General features: G+C 38.6%; 1 protein-coding gene across 4 annotated transcripts in view; it reads right to left on the bottom strand.

The window, feature by feature from the left end:
• Positions 1-588: 588 nt before the first annotated feature.
• The window catches only part of TRAK1 (trafficking kinesin protein 1), a 98,786-nt gene continuing 79,495 nt past the window's right edge, over positions 589-19,879 (bottom strand). For 2 of the 4 annotated variants that reach the window (XM_014248532.2, XM_088064150.1), the window contains 3 exons: positions 16,243-16,572; positions 7,552-7,654; positions 589-3,561 (listed from right to left, as the gene is read on the bottom strand). In XM_014248532.2, coding sequence (XP_014104007.1) covers positions 2,763-3,561; positions 7,552-7,654; positions 16,243-16,572 — 1,232 coding nt within the window. In that variant the 3' untranslated portion in view covers positions 589-2,762. The remainder of the gene's footprint in view (positions 3,562-7,551; positions 7,655-16,242; positions 16,573-19,879) is intronic. The other 2 variants (XM_088064153.1, XM_088064157.1) reach the window with 1 other exon arrangement.

The raw sequence follows: 19,879 nt of genomic DNA, 5'->3' as shown, positions 1-19,879 counted from the left end.
CACACAGAAACACACACACACATCTTTCTCAATGAATCTGTCTAATCTTTCTATGGGTTACTGCCTGATTATTCCCTCCCCCAGGGAGCTTTTTCCATTACTTAGCCTTCACTACATGTGCAGGTATTTTGAGCTCCTCACTACCTGATGTTTCATCACTGTAATGTTCCCTCCCTCAGTAACAAAGATATTGGCTAACAGCAGACCTCAGTCCTGTCTCTGTTGAAAAACACAGGATGTTTCCTCCTTATTCTGTACTTTCACATTTTGTTACTAAAGGTTTTGCACTGCATTAGGCAGGAGAGTGCAAATTCCTCAAAATACAGAAACCATACAACATACAATTCTGCATTCTCAATTCAAATTTAAAAAATCAAAAAGCATACTTGCTTCTCTTTTTTTCTTCTGACTCAAGTTTCACTGATTTCAGCAAACAAAATCTGAAAACTTTTCAACCAGTTCTAAGAATTTAAAAAAAAACAAAGGATGGCCTATTATTTTGCTTTAACTAGGAGTTGAGAGCAAAGGATCAAGGTGGAAGATTTATCACCTTAAAAGAATAGGAAAAAGTTGAATAACACACAACAATGCAACTTTTCTGTTATTTTATTGATATTAGTGAAGAAAAAATTAAATTTCGTCATTCTGATGTGTTACAATTGCTTTCTCTGGTGGGTGGACAGCTCCTACAGCTTATTTAAAGGCTAAATAATACTTCCTGATTGCATGATTAACTTCTACACTTTAAATTCTCTTATGGTATTGCTTTCTTCCTGTGGGTATATAAAATGGTCCATTAAGTCCATGACTTTTTTTCAGAATCAACTGTTATTCTATCTACTGGTTTAAGATACATTCAAATAAAAAGATACTTAAATTTACTTGCAATAAGTGCACACATACAACAGCAAACAGAGCTGATGGCATTTTACTAAAACATTGTAAGTTCATAGAATAAATAGAAGTCTTCAAACACATGCTGTAACTGACCGATGTGTTTTTTTTTTCTTTCTCAAAAAATATCCTCAGTGTCCATAGCACTACCGCAATAACTACTTCATTCAGAAAAAAACAAACCACCCACCTATCTCTCGTCACAAAGACTAAAAGACAGTTTCATTTATACAAGAAATTATCAGTGCTAATAATTTAGTAACAGTCTGGTACAAATGGCAATTCACGGCAATTACATGTAGTGTGACAATGGTAATAAACGGGGAGCTTGATTTTAGATGCCACAAGTGCAAGGAAAAGAAAGTGGATGCTAAACCTTCCCTACTTTACTCTTCTCCAACCCCTCTTCCAAAAAATATTTATGTCTCAGCTCTGCTCTAGAAATGCCCTCCAGTCTGTTCAAGTTCCAAGGTATTTCAATTCCTTCTACAAGCACCCAGTAGAAGGTTGGAAGAAACAGAGAAAAAATTGCTATATAATTAGAATTGCCTGGCAACTAAAGGTTGCGTGAGGTCTTATGTTTCCTTTCTGAAAAAGCAGAGGGTTTTATGTTTGTATGGCAGGTATTTTCCTCATTTTAAAAACACTGCGAAAATAAAGCATTTCCCCTATTTTTACCTATGGTAGGGCCTGACTTTAGATGAAAAAGGTTTCTCTGAAAAAAGAAAACAGAAAATAGGTGGAGAATATTGTCACCCTGTTTACAAGGCCATGGTCTCTGACATGCATGAAACACAAAGATCAGCATGAGGGCTGCAAGCTGCTCTTTCCTGCCTGTACCATTCCATTACTAAATGTTTTCTGTGGTTCTCTGCTGAGGTTTCAAGGACTCACCTTTTCCTAATACTGGTTTTGCTACATGTTCTTTTATAACATTCTTATCTGTCAATCTGTTCCGCAACGTGGACTTCTAGGAAGTCACTGCCATGTTTGCCTCATGAGTTGTGAAAACTGTTTTCTTTGGGCGCACTGACAAAGCATGTTTCAGTGGCAGCAACACATAGTAAAGCATTTTCCCTTCCACAATCCAGTGCAGCATTGAAGAACAAAACAAAACAAAAAAACAACAAAGCAAGAAGTTGCACAAAGTGTAAGTGTGCCAAAGGAAACAGCCGTGGTAGGAATATGTCAATATCCCAGGTACCCAGTAGGCCTGCTGACCTCAACACAGTATTAGTTCAAGTTTATAATCTTGGGGAGGAGGCAAATACAGAACAGGAAAAAAAAAAAAAAAAAGGTTTCATCCATTCAGGCATAATAGCCAGGCACTCCAATAACTCAGCTCAACTCATCTACAGAGGCAAAATTAAAACTACCACGTTAAACTGAGTGCTTTTTTCAGTATTTAACGAAGCACAAATGCTCCCATGCTTCAAGTGATGTAAAGAGAGGTCTCACATAACACATTCAATAGCTTCCCATGCACCTTTGACTCAAGTTAGGCTAGCTACAGAATTCACGTTTTTTCTAGTCAAGTTATTTTTTGTTGGTTTTGCTCTTTTGTTTTTTTTTCAGTGCATCTTAAAAAAAAAAACCTTTTCAAAAGGTTAGCAAGTTAACCTTAATACAGCAATCATAACATAGAGCCTTTTGCACTTGATTGAACAGTAAAATAATCCAATTAGTTACAATAGATCTGGTACATATTTACACATTTTATACAAAGTTTACACATTTCTCCCATTAGGCACGAAGTTGATTTGTCAAACTCAAGAGGCAATGAAGGGGTGGTAGGGAAAGGAAAAGGAGATTGGAGAAAGAATCTGAGTATCTTAATTTAAAAAGACTAGCTGTAAAAATAAAGTCCTTCATCGTAAGCTAGTTTGCTTCGGGAGCTTGGTTCCCATGAGGATCCCTGAAGTGAGGGACGTTGGGCCTTTCATCTGCATGCTGGAACCCACCATGGTGGGGAAGCTCCGATTCCTTCGGATGCCAGTGTTCAGCTGGATGCCCCCAATGGCACTGGTCACGGCAGGGCAGCCCAAGGGGAGACTGTCAGGTGCCAGGCCTCCAGGAACAAGGGCCCTCACTGGTCCCTGTGCCCCACAGAGAAGAGGTCCCTGGTCATCAGTTAAAGGAGGAGCTGACGTTTGCCCTGAACTCACAACTTTGGCAATACCAAACCTCCTGACTTTGTCCACGAGATTAAGGTTGGAAACAGACACGTCAGTTTGGCTCTCACTGTTCCTGATGTTCTTTTTATTCCTCACCTCCTTCAAGATTGAACTAGCAGGCTTTGAAGCCAAGAAGTTGTCATAAGGTGGGCTGGTGCACTTGAACTCAAAAGATGGAGGGGAAGAAGAAGGTGTCTGCATGGGTGAATTTGGTGGAGTGGAAGGAATGATCGCCATTTTCGGGGAGTACGTGTTCAGCAGGGTGCTCCTGCTGGCTCTGTCCCAGCTCTGTGGATTGTACACTGCTGCTGAGATGCCCCTTTCCTTCAGCAGCCACACCAGCCCCAGGGATGTGCTCATTGTCGTCGTGGATTCCCGGAGGTTGGTGAAGGATTCGGCCAAACTCAGACGCCGAGGGGTGCAGGGAGTAGCCACCGGGGTGCCTTTCAAATTGCTAATGCTGCCACAAGCTGGAGTAGGTGCTGCATTAAGGCTGAAAGCAAAGGAGCAGTCAAATTATTCTCTCCACTAGAAAATTAAAATTTACCACAGGCAAGATTTTTAACCCTGAGCAGGGCTTTTTATCCGTTTGGAGAGCGCACAGGACACTGACAGTTCCCAGCCCCCCACAAATGTGATTACAAATTCAAAATTACCAAATCTTACAAAACACATCTCCATTTTGCACACTTCAGAGCCCAGTTTCACAGGATTAATGCCACTGCCAACACCCAGCACCACATTTCCCTGATAAACTATATACAGCTTTGTGATCAACACCTTGACTTTTTCTTCCTGATCAACTGGCTGTCACAACTCCCAGTTGCTCCTAAGAGACAAGGAAATGCAGAAGACTGGACCAATGGTATAAGCAAGACATCTACATTTCAGTGTCACTTCTGAGCACGCAGAACTGAACACTCATTCACTAAGGCATGGTGTACTTAGTTATTCCAGAAACAAGGCATGTGGGATATCTATCACACTCCAAATTCATGTCTGTTTGAGAGAATCCCAAGAGCTACATGCACCTTCAGGAAAAAAAGAAATCCAACTTTTGCTAACCATGCACAAATTATGGTCTTTGCCACAAGCACACACACACAAATTAAAAAAAAAGAAAAAAAAAAAGAAAAAAAAAGAATTCCACAGTAGTATTTTCTAAGCATGGATTCATCCCCTCTAATGGTATTCAAAGGGTCTTGAGCAATGCAACACTTGATGCTAACAAAGGATTTACTGATGTGAGCTCACCACTGTTCAAAGAAGGAAATCTACTCCCTCACCTTGCCAGGTCAGCAAGTAGAAGACACTCAGCAAAGAGTCAGACAGAAAGTAGAGCCAGTGCCAGACAATGGGAAAACTAAGTAGCTGGGAGGGGAAGGAACAAGGGAACTCCCCTTTTCAGCAGAAAAGGGACTTTTCCAGAAAAGGAACTTCCCTTTTCAGCAGAGCCATGCTGCTGGATTGGCTTAGCCATAACGTGCAACTTTAAGTTAAGAGGGATTCTCTGCACCAAGAAAAGCCTCTCAAAGAGCCCTTTGAGACAATCTGATTTGATTTCCAAGAGAAGACCCTGGCCAATGACTAAATTGCATCTCTTTTGCACATATGGACAAAAGGGGCTGAGATGGTGTCTTGACTAGAATTATCAGTCTCATCTCACTTAATATTAATGAACTCTGTGTAGCCAGCACTACTGTGCATATCAGGTTAAACACCCTGGAATGCTTTGAGCTGAAGCTTCCAATGAGCTTAAAACATCATCTAGATCCTTGGTTTACAATGAACAGGTGATGTGAATTCACGCAACACTGGAAACCCTATCCCCTAAAAATCAGCATATCTTTAAGGCACTTCTTAATTAAGAAAATATTAGCCTGATGCTATGAAATCTCAAGTCTTCTTTCCAAGGCTAAATAGGATCTGACCAACATGATCTCTAACTGATTTGGAACTGTACCAACCTCTACCATAAGCAGGTGAAATTGAGGAAGCTGAACTGCAGCTGCAATTCAACAAGAGGAATCCCATATATTCCTCCTGGTATACTGTAGTGGAACACTTATTTGAGAGAAGCAGCAGATGTAATTAGAAATGCAGCCTTGCTAAGTGGCTCTGGACTCAGTCTGCTTGCACCCCCGTGTGTGCTGGGGCTGTCAATGCATGTGGCAGATGTGCTAAGGCACATCCTGATGTCCTGTCCCTTCTGCCTGGGCTGAGGCAGCAGCAGGGGAGAAGGATCTCTCCCAGCAGAGATGAGAAGGCCACACACACTGCAGCAGCACACACACTCTGAAGGCAAGGCTAAGTGGAAAGAAGCTAGTTCACAATTCTTCTCTTAAGCATTGATTAAAGCTGGACCTTCATAGTTCTGATTCCAGTGGAACTAAAGAGCAGTAGCAGCCACTGTGGTGCATCTCTCATACAGCTAAATACAGAAGCCTTGAAAAGCATGAGGGAGAGAAAAGAGAAAGAAGTTACTGCATGAACTGACTTTCTACAAGGTATGACCATATACATTTCAGAAATCCAGACATGTGGTGTAAATTACCAGGCTTCCAAGATATCCTAATCACAAGATGAAAACTATAGCACACCAATGGTTTATTAACTCCAACACCTTCACTCTTTCCAGATACAGGTTTCAGTTGCATAGACATGTAGATTAGTATTTCTACGAGTTTTTCAGCACAGTTATATGCTGCAGCACAATTGAAAAAACAAGCCATCCCTGCAAGAAAGCAGTTGCAGGTGTTGCCTTTTTTTCCATTTGATCATTTTGGCACTGCTTTAACTGGGAAATATATTTCCCATCAAACTGACCAACACCACAGGGCATCCTGGACACAACTGCAGAAACAGACTCAAAGTGGCCTCAGCAACTCAGCCCAGTGACAGTCTCAGAGTTAGATTGAGAAAAGAAACAAATAAAGGAGCATTTCATTTAGCTGGATGAAATTTAGTCAGGTTAGAGCAACACCTGGGGTAGCACAGGTTAAAATGCAACCAGGTAGGTAAATGCCAAATCTCTTGGGGTTAGCTGGTGCCACACACACTAGCATTCCTTGTACATGACCCTGCCAACACAGATGCTGCTGGCAGTGCTGCTCACCCTCGACCACGCTGGGTCACAGTGTCTGCCCTATACCTCCTCTCATCACAAAGAGACATAACGCAGTTTCTCGTCCTCCTCACATGACCTGTGAAGAATCATTTATAGTTGGTAAGGAGGAGCTCCTTAAACATCTGCTGAAAACATCATTTTTTCTTCTCTCTTTGTTCTCCTGAATGAATGATGAACTTCCATTTAACTAAGGCAGCTGAAAATGCACCAAATTTTGCTATCTTTTCTGACTGATTTGTTAGATTTAGTACCCAAAGAGTTTATTAAGATCACAACTGACAGCGATTCAACAATAACAAGAAAATTAAAATAGAACTGCAGCCATGTAAGAGAATCTCTTCGGTAATTGTGCTGAGGGAAAAGACAGAAAAGAGTAAAGAAAAAAATAGCCAGGCCACTAATAACTAACTTAGTTCAGAAAGGGAAGCAAAAAAGTTACATTTAAACATCATATATTTTCTTTCCATTTGACAGGTTTTCATATTCAATACCCTTACTTTTCATGCCTTCATAGGCAGTCAGTGCCTATCTCATGTCTAAATAAATGTAGACACAACACCTCTGCATGGGAACCTACACATTGGTACACTCCCACAGAGGAGCTGGAAGGGGCAGAGAAAGCAATGAGACATTGTCCTTATAAACAGAATAGAACATTCTGTAAATCCCGATTTTCTAAAGGAAGAAAGCTCCCTCTTTAGGTATGAAATTGACACACACACCCCCTCTGGTACTCAGATCTTCACCTTCCATAAGGGCACAGAACTGCCTTCTGTTGGCATGCAGTGTCTACACTACCAATTGCTATTGCATCACCCGCTCATTACTTTCAGTCTGGCAACTATGATTTAATTTCCAACATTTACAGCAAGAAATAAAGTAGACATCTCCCTGTTTCCAATTAAGGAATATGTCCTCCTCCATTCCTCACATAGCTCCTGGATTTCCTTACCTGCGCATCCCTTTTTCTGCTGAGAGGAAGGATTTAGACTTCCTCCCTGGAAAAACCTCTCATCTCTTTTGCTAAGAGATTACATCCTATGCATTCACATATGAGGACTACAATTAATCTAAGATGAGGAGTAGTCAGGTTTGGATATCAGAAGCCAATATAGTTATGTTTGACACTGCAGTATCTTAACTAGAGAAAAAAAATTTAAGAAACTTTGGCTTTTTAAAACATCACACATGCCTCCCAAATTCAGGCTGAGGTAACTCAAAATGGAAGGAATAATTGGTGGGTGTGTTGTAATTCACCAATGCAGTCAATGCCTACGCTTATTCTATTATTTTGCATTTGTTTAGAGCGGAAACTCTGATAGAGCTGGAGGCTTTGCCATCATGAGAATCCCTTACCTTGGCGTGACTCGTGTGAGTTCATCGGAGGGGTGCAGAATGCGGCAGGTGGTGAAGGTGAAGGTGGAGTTGGTTTGTGACATGCACTTCCCAGGATGAGGTACTAAATTAAAAAAAAGCAAATTCTTTGCATTTTACACAGAAAAGGGAAAAACCAAACTTCTGTGTGCTGATAAGACAGATGCAAAAAGTGATGAGGCACCTTGATGGGATCAATGCAAGAAAAGTGAAATGCCCAAGTACTACAGTGTTAAACAAACACTCCTTCTCCAAAAGAAACACCTCTAGGACTCCAAGGCCAGTGCTAAAAAGGTCTGCTGAAACTTGCCCATGATCACAAACACTGCAGATTAAATCTTGTTCAAACCAAATTTAGGCCAGACGGTGCTTGAAATGCTAGCCCAAATCTAAACCAGCAACTAGAATCAATGGGAAATCACAAGCAAAATTTTCTAGTACCAGCTCAGGAGCACCAGGATTTTCTAAATGTTTGTGCCTTTCAGCTTTCAGATTGATCCACAATAAGGTATCCCCATTACTTCTCAGTAATGGATCCATCTGACTAATGCTACAGGAATACAGATTGTTGGGGTGGTGAGGGGAAGGACACAGATTAATTACTGTTTCTCTGACTTTTCATATCCACAATATGGAAAGTGGTAGTTTTTTTGGATCCACTACTGTACATCTGTGATACTTCCCTTGTGCATGTGATTAGGTTCTTTAAAAATGTATGTCCCCAGCTGCACAGTATAGCAGTTTTTGAGTATTTGTAGACAGGGTAGCAAGTAAATTTCATAACAAATGTGGTTGTAAAACTGCCACTCTGTGATAGATCAGTGATTTGGGAAAGAAGCAATATAGCTCAGTTTTAAAAATAAAGGACTTAGGCCAACTTCTTTCTTCTTAGTAGAAATACTTCTGTGGCTGTATTAACCTGCTATATAATGCAGCTGTGGTCACTGCAAAATAACTACAGAATTTGAGCCATGCATCTGAAAAGCTGGTTGGAAAACACCCAGAGTTAAATATTACATCAAAGATATCATGATTGCATAGGTTCTCTTACTTAGTAACCAAATTTAGCAGTGGTCAAAAGACATGCACAATAAAAACCATGTGCAGCTCCCTCCTCACAAGTCCTACCCATCCCTCTGAGCCATTCCCTGATTAAGCCACATTTTAATACCACAGTACACAACTATTTAACATATTGCAAAAGACAGACAGACCGACCAGTTAGACCAGACACCATTCTGAACTCCCAGAGCAGCTCAGCAGAAGCAAGGCAAGTCTTAATTGTGGCTGTGTTCCCTTTTTCACAGTTCACAAGTATCACAGCTCCAAAACAGTGTGTGTGGTTAGGTAGCCCTTTAAGAACACATATAAGCAGTGTGTGAAGGGTAGAGCATGGGCAGTGTGAACAGTGGAAGCAGAAGTGGCTGAGCATACAGTGTGAGGTAACTTCTAGTCAGTGCTGGAATGTAATGTACGGCTGTACATTAGAGAAGGATATTTCCACGGACCCACTGGAGTGTCATGTTAACACACTCAAATGTTAGCACAGCATAACATAACAACAAGCTCTACTTCACCTCCAGAGATGGCAATTAGGATGCTTCAGGAATCCAGTTGCTTTAGAGATTAGTGTGAGCACTACAAAAGCTATTACAAGGGAGCACAGCCTAGCAATCATGATTCTCTCCATATTGTAGAGAGTTATAAGAAAATCTGGAGAAAGAACTCAAATAACTGGACATGAAAAAATTGGTTATTTAGAGAAACACAGGACTTTTAACATAAATCAATTAGAACAAAGCAATTATCCCTGGATGATGAATAGAGAACAGAATAAAGCAATGCTGGTTTGAGATTGCAAGCTCAACCCAAAGCACATAGCTGTAATACAATCAGAGCATTTTCCCCATTTGTAATATCCACTGGGCATCCCCTCAGATTGGAGACAGGCACATTGAAGAAACATAGCTGCATTAGCAAAAGCAAGACTCATTGCTATTAATGAGTCAAAGATAGGAGAAGGCTGCTAAAAGTAGAGAAATCACTAACTCTAATCAGAGGAGACAAAGTGAAATTATGAAAAATATCTATCCATTTCCAAGGATGTATTTCACCCTCAAATACCACTAAGAAAGTCCTGTACCAGCTTCATCCTTCATCAGTCAACAATGGGTTGTACCATACTGCTGTAGCATTTTCCATCCTTTGGGCACAGTAAAAGAGTGAGAACCTGTTGCTGTAAATGAACAAAGTTTATCAAATAGAAACAAAATTATTAATTTCTAACTTGTTAATTTTACATATGAATGGCCATCTCCTGAGTTGGTATAAGTTCATGAAGAAGTAATAGATTTTTCTGTTAAGAAAAACTACATTCACATTTACATTTATCAAAGTATTCTCTTGAATATAAATATCTGCTCCATGTAACTGTCTGAGACCAAATGTTTTACTTATACCCTCTTTTCCAAAGTAGTCATAGTTTAACAACAAGGCTCCATATCTGTATGAAAAAGAATCTATACATAATTCAGAGCATAACAAAATTTACAGAAATATCATGTAATGTCATCCATCAGGAACCCTGTGCAAACTGTTAGTGCATTTTCCCCCTAAATGAAAATTAAATCTAAACTAAGATTTCTCTTGTATCATGTTTTAGCACTTAGGAATTAATGATTCTTCACCTTATTAAGTTCTCTCAAACAATTCATAGGCATTATGGAAAATGCAAACCATCATAGCTGAAAGGGACTCTTCTGTAAGCACAAACACTATTGTAAAAACACCTTTTAAAATACTGAGGGAAAAAAAAAAAAAAGGCAGGTTCCAGTCAAACTGAGCACAGAGAGCTCCATCTTCTGGCAAAACAAACAGGGCTTTCCTCACAAATCACAAAGCTGATTTTATCTATTTCAGAGATGTCTCAGATCCAGCTTCAGGACTCAGAGCCTGTGGGCCATTGTGCTAGGTGTAAACAGCAAAATAGAAATGTTTAGGACATGACCTTCTGCCCAGGGAACTCTCAAAAGACCATTTTATCTGGATTTTCAACCAGCTTGTGCTGGTTACAAAGTTACAAAGCAGGTAAACAAGTGGCCTGCCCCCACCCTCAAGAAGATGTCAAAGCAAATTAAGTTTGAGCAAGATTTGTAAGAGGTAGTTATACTAAAACACCCTTAATTTTTGTACCATTGGATCAAAATTCAAATTTGTTGTTATGCTGAAATAACAGTGAGGAGTTAGAGAGCTTAAGGTGACCAGTATATCTTTGCATTTTTTTACAAACACCTATTCTGGCACATACAGATTTATTAGGAAATTAACCTCAAAAAAGTTGGGAAATCTTTAGAGTATGATTTGATCCAGACTGGCACAAAGTTAACACTTTAGTCCAACGGTGAAGCAAGCCACTCTGCTCCATCATTTTTTTGGCATGTTTCAAGAAAAGGGGGGAACCCGGCTCCCTGCTGTTGGAGCAGGGAGTACACTGGAATTTCTTTAGCACAGGCTGTAGAAACAGGGATGGAATGACAATCAGACTGAGGCATCCTTAGAGCAACAGAGGGTGTTCTAAAGAATTAGAAGTTTATTGCTGCCTGCTTTAAAAGGGAATAATGAAGGAACATTAGGAGACTTTTTTTACTTTCTACAGTGTGATCATCGAGAATACAGGCTGTGGACTTCACTTTTGCCAGTGTGTGTCACTAATTCCATTCTTAGGTGAGGTGAAATTACTGGAAACTAGGTCACAAAACCCCACTAGGATCTATAGGACAATTCAGTGGTTTCATGTAGTGTCTAGATTTAGAAGAGTTCATCCCCTCCAGGTGGCTAAAGGTGAGAGCTCTAATATCCAGTGCTACCTGTACTGAAAATGCCTGGCTGACAGAATAGGAGGAATGTGGAGTAGGCTGGATCTGACGCCTGGGTGAACCACTACAACAAAAAAGGAGATAAGTGATAAAAACGGCTGTAAAATGTTAACATGGTGCTCTGCTAAAGCTGTAACTGTGAATATTCAAAACCTCCAAGAATTCATGTGTCTGCACCAGGAGCATGACTTTTGTTATGTTCCTTATACAACAAAATTATTTTTTGAATACCTGATTTTCCAAAATTCTCATTTATTTTGCCTTTGGAAACAGAAAAAGGAAAAACTGAACAAAGGCAGGTATTCTTTGGACAGGGTGTTCTTCTGGCTAAGATCACTTTCTCTCATGTCTATAACCATTGAGCATAGATGGAAAAAAATATTTAACGTGGCTTCAACATAAGTTTATGCAGGCTAGGATCCCCAAATTAAAATTCAAGCGTTTTAACACCATAGAAAGCAACTGCTGACAGTCTTCTCTTAAAGAAATAATTACTGTGAAATATTCATGCCATTTGAAAATAAAATACATTTAAATATGCATCAATACCTTAGTTCTAAGAAGAGTTACAAAATTTATTGCTTTTTTGTACAATGATAACCTTTTAGAAGCATGTATAGTAATCCTGCTAAAAACAACTCAAACATAATACATTCATTATGTGTTCTTGTGATTTTAGGCCTCTATTTGGAAAGTCCTCCATGTCATGGTTAAGGTCTAAGCATGAAGTACAAGAGTGCTGATCCCGTAATGCTGTGCACTTGTCTATTCAAAGCAATCAATCAGTGGAACTAACAAACACAAATACTGAAAGACCAGTTTATGCACCCAGTACTAGCAGGCAATTAGGCATACACTGCATCAAGTGTAACGCTTCCAACTTCAAAATCAGAACATTCATAACATTATTAAGTGCTTTGAGTGGCTGGTGTTTCATTTGTTTCTTTAAGGGAAACATGAAAGTCAGCGAATTAAAAAACCACAACAAACCAGACAAAAAACCAACCCAAACAGCCCCTCCCTCCAAAACAGATTCTGTACAGTTTTGTAATATACTAGTTTCTTTCACAAAACAAAAAAAAAATATTGAGGTTACTAAAAATTTGTGCTGCAAAAATTACTTGTCCTAGATGATTTTAAGAATGCTTTGTCCTGTAACTTCTCTATAATTCCACTTATGCTGAAAGACTACACAAGTGATACACAAATCTCAACCTACTCCTGTGTATTACGCTAGAACTGTAACTATGGAATTTACAATCCTCCATAAAGTTAATGCTACCCACACACAGCATGTAACTCCAACAGACTAACTTCAGACCATAAAGCATGTGTGCTAACTTCTCCCGAAATGTTCAGTGCCACAGCTGGGATAGAATATGCATTTGTGGTGAAGAAGCTATTTTATAGATCAATAGGTTCTACAGGTTTCAACATAGAGACAAGAAAACACAAGGAATATAACTTTTCCTTTTTCAGTCAGAATGGTTTCTGACTCTAGCTATCCCAAGACCAGAATATCTATCACAATTGTTCTGAAAACATTTGTTTTGGCTACAAGGTATTTTTGGCACCAGCAGAGTTTGCTCTCCTGGGCCTGGAAGTTAAAATAAGCTCCCGGGCTCATTTTGAGCAGCACTCTGCACACACAAAATGGCAATATGAATAGTACTTGTAAGTACTGTGACAGAGGACCGATCCAGTGCAAAAAAGGCAAGATACAAACCTCCAAGCATACAATCAACTGAAGCAGAAACCTGCCCAACAGACTAAGATGACCTGCAGCTGGCTGGGAAGGTCTTTGTAGGCACTGTATTACTAAAGACCTTTTGATCTGAGGCTAGAAGACCTGTAGCTTCACTGACACATTTTATGGCCAACAGCAACTGTGAGATACCTGCTGGCTTTTACAGACCTCTTGAATGAGATTTTTCCACAATGGAGCCATCCTGGCTTATAAGCAAAGGCACTATCGCTAGAGACTGTGTGCAAGTTTTTTCTTTCCTTCCCTTTTTATTTTACTTCCACATTCTCTAGAAAGAATTTATGCTGTATGTTTCCAACTGGAACCAATTCCCAACTGGAATCATGCAAGCAATGATGTCATAACCTTGTACTCATGATGGGGTTGTGATGAGGTGCCACATGTCCATATACACCCCTACCTGCATTGCATTTCCTACAGAGAGATCTAGAAGAAAGAATGCTGAGGAGAAGCAATGAGAAGCATGGCTGCACAATATTTAAATACAAAATAAATTCATAAGCTAAGCATGCACCTCCTCCTCCCAAAAGATAATTCTTCAGTGGGCAGATTGTGGATCCTAAGAAGACTGCTCCATTAGTAAGTGCCAAAATCCACAATCATCTCCTCCTCCTACAATGCCTGACAAATTGTTTCAACAAAAAGCAGATACAGTGTCTTTACACCATTTGAGCAACACAACCAATAATGATATGGTAGCTCATGGATACTCCTAAATCCTATGCAACAGGACAATTTGAAAGAAGGCAAAAGAATGGGAAATTAAAGTTCTCAGTGCACTTGTTCATTCTAAACAAAGTTATTAATTTTGACCCATTTATTTCTGTAATGTATTAAAATGACTCAGCAAATAATACAAGGTGCTAGAGCAATTTAATTGATTTTTATCTTACTTTGTCAGTTTATAAGGTAGGGAATTTGCTTAAAAACCCTGTCTGAGATAGACTTTTCCCAGGAAAAGTCAGCAGTAACAAGTTCATAAACAGTGACCTTATTTCAAATCATAATGGAGACAGAAAATGGAAGGAAATACTAAACTTTCTTACCAGTTTGTAATCATAGAGAAGGCCTACATTTATTGCTCTACTACAAAGAAAGAAGTCTATCAAATTAGTACCCAGAAATGTTAGACTAATTTGTTCTTTAAAAAAAAAAACAAAACCAAGGAACTATATCTATAAACCTTATCTATGTTTAGCCATGACAATGAGTCTTTTACTTTTTTGACATGTTCCTGTGTTGAACATGCTTAGAAAATTCTTAAAAATTCTTAAAAATGTAACCCAAGCAACATTTTTTTGCACATTTATTGTACCCTGAGTACATGAAGAACTGCTTGTTCCCTTCCTCTCTACAGCAACACGTTTTAAAATTAATCATATCTTTTGTTGAATCTTTTATTCCCTAAATCCTAAAAAAGCCAGTTATTTCAGTCTTTGATTATTTCAGTTATTATCTCCAACTTTTCTTGCTGTTGCTACTCAGACTCTTCAAAATTATAAAAACCTGGATAACAGCCAAAATGGTATACAACTGCCTGAAGAGGCATTATTTATTTTCATATTAATTTTAAAAAATAATATAAATTTTCTTTCTGGGATTTCATAGAAGGACAACTTTTGCCAATGGAAAGTTGAAGGGTTTGGATGTTGAAGCACTGGAACAGGCTGCCCAGGGAAGTAGCTGGGTCACTGCCCCAGGAGGTATTTAAAAGATCTGAAGATATGGCACTTAGGGACATGGTTCAGTGGTGGACTTGGCAGTGCTGGGTTAATGCCTGGACTCAATTATCTTAGAGGCCTTTTCCAGCCTTAATGATTCTGTGATTCGAAGTTTAACCTTAATACAACTGACTGTAGAAAGCAGATTATATTCAGTAGCTGAAAGCACTGAACTGCCATTGCAGTGAGAGCTGAAGATACTCTGCATGTCATGATAATAACAGAAATGTTATTGTTTAGCCCTGAGACAATCTAATCTTCCAAAGACCAGCCAAATATTAAATTATGATTTATCCCAGAAAAAGGAGAGGGAAGGAAGTGTCTTCATTTAAAGTAGTTATACAAAAACAAGAAGTCTGGAAAAAAAAGGAGTTCTGGCAATTTTCTGATTCTGGACTAAATATAATTCTTTACCAGAGGCAAATCTTAATGAAGACTGTATAGCTTATTAAAACAAAACCCCCTCAAATCCCAAGAACAAGAGAGAAACCACACAAACTCAAAACACATCTATTGTCTTGAGAATCTGTAATCTTGTGCAATAATAAACTGCTAGTGTCAGTTCAGAATATCTAATAACTCATGCAGTACTGTGTCTCTTAAAAATATTTATGTCTTAATACAGTATAAATAGGAAGGACAGGGTTTAGTAGTGTGGTGGAGAAAGAATTAGGGAAATGTTATTAGTCACTGCATAAAAACATCCCCTTAGTTCTTTATCTCAGAAGGACTTTAAAAACAGGTAACCATACCTGAGGTAAGTGAATTAAACTTTCAGAATTTCTTTGGTGATTTTCAAGGCACTCCGTTTGTTTCAGAAAAGGCAAGATAGAGGCACCTTTAGTGCACCAATCATTTAGTCTTCTTTTTTTCCAAAGTAAAAAAATCTAAGACATGGCATCACCTCTTATGAACTGTCAGAAGAGTATCTGCACTACAGTAATACAAAATATATGTAATCTGTACATTAAACACACTTAACAGCGTGCACTAAATACACACACAAGTTGAATACATGCCACACAAAGGTTTGTGAATGAACCACTTCCTTTTAGCAGCCTTCTCTTATCAAAATAGAGTAAAATATTGACCACAGATGCTGTTACTGAAAAACAAATTAAAAGATTATCAAAGAAATGATTTTTGAGCCAATGTTAGAATGGTTATGTTCTAACCACTGCACGCACTTATCGTGCAGACGCTACACACAAAGCAATATTATGGATGCTGTTCTGAAGAGACGTGAGAATGGCCCAGTAATCAAAATCCTGTAAAGATGTCAGTTTTACTGGACTTAATGAGTTTCCCTCACCAGACCCCTCATCATCGTCAGTCGCGGACTCCTGCATCTCCTCTGTGAAAGCCTGAGATTGGCGGGGGTTATTCTTGTTCTCTGAAACAGTCACTTGTGCTTGTGACCTCTCACCTGAGGTCTCTGTGTGCTGAACTGGCGTCGAGGTAGTTAGGCCCTTGTAAGAAATGTCACCTGTCTCATCTTCCTCATAGTCATTAAGGCAGTACACTTCATCCAGGTCCAGGTCTAGAGTCCTGAAGCCCTTAGTGACAACCCCGGGCCTCGGGTCCAGGATCCCACCCAAGTGCGGCTGAGCCAGCTGCTGCCAGTGGTGCAAAGTGGCAGAACCTTGAAACGGAACAGAAAGACAACCAAAATCAATTAGTTAGCAATCCAGGACCTAAAAGACAAAGTCTCATTTCATTTATCCAGAAGACCAAAGGTTTGGGAGCTCCAAACCTTTAATGTTTCTGGGGGGATATGCTACAGCACAAAACTGCTTCACCTATGCTTCAGCATTTCCACACCAGTGTGAAACAAACTGATCACATCAGCACTTATGCAAAGCCTGGTAGTGAGAAGCAGCACACTTGTGCACATGCACATCCCCTCCCTGTAAATATCCTCATCCTCTTCAATTCACAGGATTAAGCAGGAGTAGAAAGAATTTACATTTTAAAAGTTGATCTGAGCACCATCACAGAAAGCTCTAAGAGGAACATATACCACATATTCCCACATTAAGCTCAAACTAAGACATGTGCTGAAAACATGCCAGAATTTTCTACCAGTGGCTAGCAGGAGGACAAGTAGTCACACAGATTGCACAGCAATTTTAGCTTTGTACCATATGTTAGAAAACCCCATCAACTTCAGGCACATGTAAGCAGACACACAACTCAGAGCTACACGTCAAGTCTAAATACCTGAGTGGGCCCTATGCTACAGGAATTCATCTACTACATAACTAAGTGCTACTGTACCTGTAGCTTTATCCTTGGCAGAGAAATGTTTTGAAAAAGGAGGCTCATTTTACAGAGAAAAGTATTCAATATTCAAGGATTAATAGGAGACAGTTAGGAACAGCAATGGATCAGGAAAAATTGATATATACACCAAGATGGGCCCAGTGAAGTCAGGGGAGGATTTATTTGATTCCTCAAGAAGCAATTAAACACTGCTTGCAAGGGCCTGAATTTTCCTGTGTGCCCACCATCACTGTGTTGAAAAATGTGACTTAAAATCACACATGTCCTATGACACAAACAAAACATCTTTCCCTTCACCTCTGCCAGATCAAATCAGAGCAGTTTTTGATGCCTTATTCCTGTTCCTTCTCTGCAAAGCAGAATACCCACTCATTCAACAAGATGGAACACAAATGTCTCATCTATATTCAAAGACCAAGAATGTTCAATTTGTTGCACAATGTACATAAATACCTAAACAACTGTAATAACTAGACAAGGGGTGGCTCTCATATACATTTTCAATCTGAGAAGAATCCTATGATAGGAGAAAACTGTCATTTCACATATTGCACTTGAAGAAGCTTACTGTTAATAGGAAGTGAACAGGGAAAAACTCTTTCTCTAGAATGACTGGGAACAATGGGTGGCATTTTAATTGAGCCTATCTCACTTTTTAACATCTGTAATTTTTTAGCTCAGAATAAATTGGTCTGCTAGATTGCTTTGGCTAATTACCCTATTTTTTTTTTCCTTTTATTTAAAGTAAGTCTAGAGGGATTAGAGAAAATTTGCACCCTTGAGGCTCAAGAAATAGAAAGTATTACAACCCCAAAATGAGAGAAGAGACATCCTTATAATTTGTATTTGTTTCTGAATTGTCACAAAGGCCAAGTTTTTGTTTTCATATAAAAGAAATACCTCAAAATGAGAAGAAGTGAGAGACATTGTCAAGCCTTAACCTAGGAGTAGAGGTTTTCTGTCAGTCTACTCCAACAATTAAAGAACAAAGGAAATCAAAATTGCTTTCTGCACTATATGCAAGTATAAGAAGTCAATTAACTTCTACAGGCTAGCTTCTGAAGATGTAATCTTTTTCACCTTAAAGCACACCAAAACTTACACTTAAAATAAACTCAGTAGAATATAAGCACTTCATAAAAAACATATTTTCATATATATACCTCATATTTTTCCATAGAAAATATATATACCAAAATATCTGCATTTTGAGCTTTAACGTTTCTATTGAAACTACAGAAATCAAAATGGCCTAAACTCCATCACAAACAGGAGTATATCTGAGCCTAATCTTGATCTTATAAAATGCATGTAAGGGAGCTTTAATTTCCTAAACAGAAAATGAACACAAATGTACAAGGGAATCCAACAATTATAAATCCCCAATAAAAAGAAAAAAGAGAAAGTTGCAGAAGTCAAAAGAAGAGGGAAGTACAACGCTTCTTTGGCCTACATTCAGTCCCAGGCTCCTAGCAGATGGTTTTGTAAATTACCATTACTGTGTAGCAGTGGGGCATGCCACTGAAGGAAGAAGGAATATAAGAACAAAATAAGTATATGAATGGAGTAATTTTTTTCTCTATATTCCTGATATCTTTGCATGATTGCACATAGGTTTTGAGGATCAGAGAAACCTTAGAAATTCACAGAGTGTTGCTCCCACAATTGCAATCAAGTGGATGAAGACATAATCAGTCCAAGTTTTTAGTTTTCCTACAGATAGTATTATTTCATGCTTATGACTGAAGAAGTCACAGGTGCATAGTAAAAAAAAAAAAAAAAAGCAAAACAAAAAAAATCCCACTGGACTGTAACTAAAACAATTCACATCAAGCAATCCTTCTGTTTGACTACAAGAAAGCATGTGTTGTTTTTTAAAGGTGCAAAAGAAAATTAATTTCTTCTCTTCTGTCAAGTGCTTCTGTCACTTTTTTTCTGAGGGATTTAAAAGATTGCTTTAAAGGAGCAGAAGTCATTAACCTATAATAAATTTATTATAGAACTAATTTTTATTTATGTTTTATGACATGAGCACCCAAAACAATAATAAAACCAAAGACACAACTACTAATAGCAGTCTGTAGGTACAGCAGACTATTTTTCCCCAGTAGTCTGAAGGCATCCCTGAAGTTGAAAAAAAAAATTAAGGCTTGTGAAAAATATTTGGAAAAGAAACTAAGATGAAATGAAGAACAAAATCATAAAGATATTTAGTTAATAAAAGTTAACAAACATAAAACTTATGAAACAGGCAGACACAAACATGCTACAAATGAGATCTAAAACCAAACATGAGAAGTACTTTAAAAGGTGCAATAATTTCAAGAGAGAAATGACCCAGTGAAAACATTGAACAAAACCAGGGAAAAAAAAAAAAAACCCAGACAGACAGAAAGATGATAAAGACTTTAAGAGTTTACTGGAAGACAAAAGCAGATATAATGGGATGGTGACAGAAATCTGTTACAGTGGTAGCAACTGGAAACTGAAACAAAGTGGGATCATCCTTTCCCTCATGTGATACAAGAACTTTCATGACCATTTAAAAGCAACCATGAAAACAAACTATTAAAATCTGCTTGACAGTGTGCTATGGCTATGATTTCAGTTCAATAGGTAGATACAGTACATCACTTTCTTCAGGACATAAGAATGCTGATTGTTGC

This window comes from Pseudopodoces humilis, chromosome 1, assembly GCF_049639895.1.
Source record: "Pseudopodoces humilis isolate 2021_Gansu_Grassland_sample_001 chromosome 1, ASM4963989v1, whole genome shotgun sequence".
Lineage (NCBI taxonomy): Eukaryota > Metazoa > Chordata > Aves > Passeriformes > Paridae > Pseudopodoces > Pseudopodoces humilis.
Note: the sequence above shows the minus strand (reverse complement) of the source record. Positions and strands in the feature narration are given on the sequence as shown.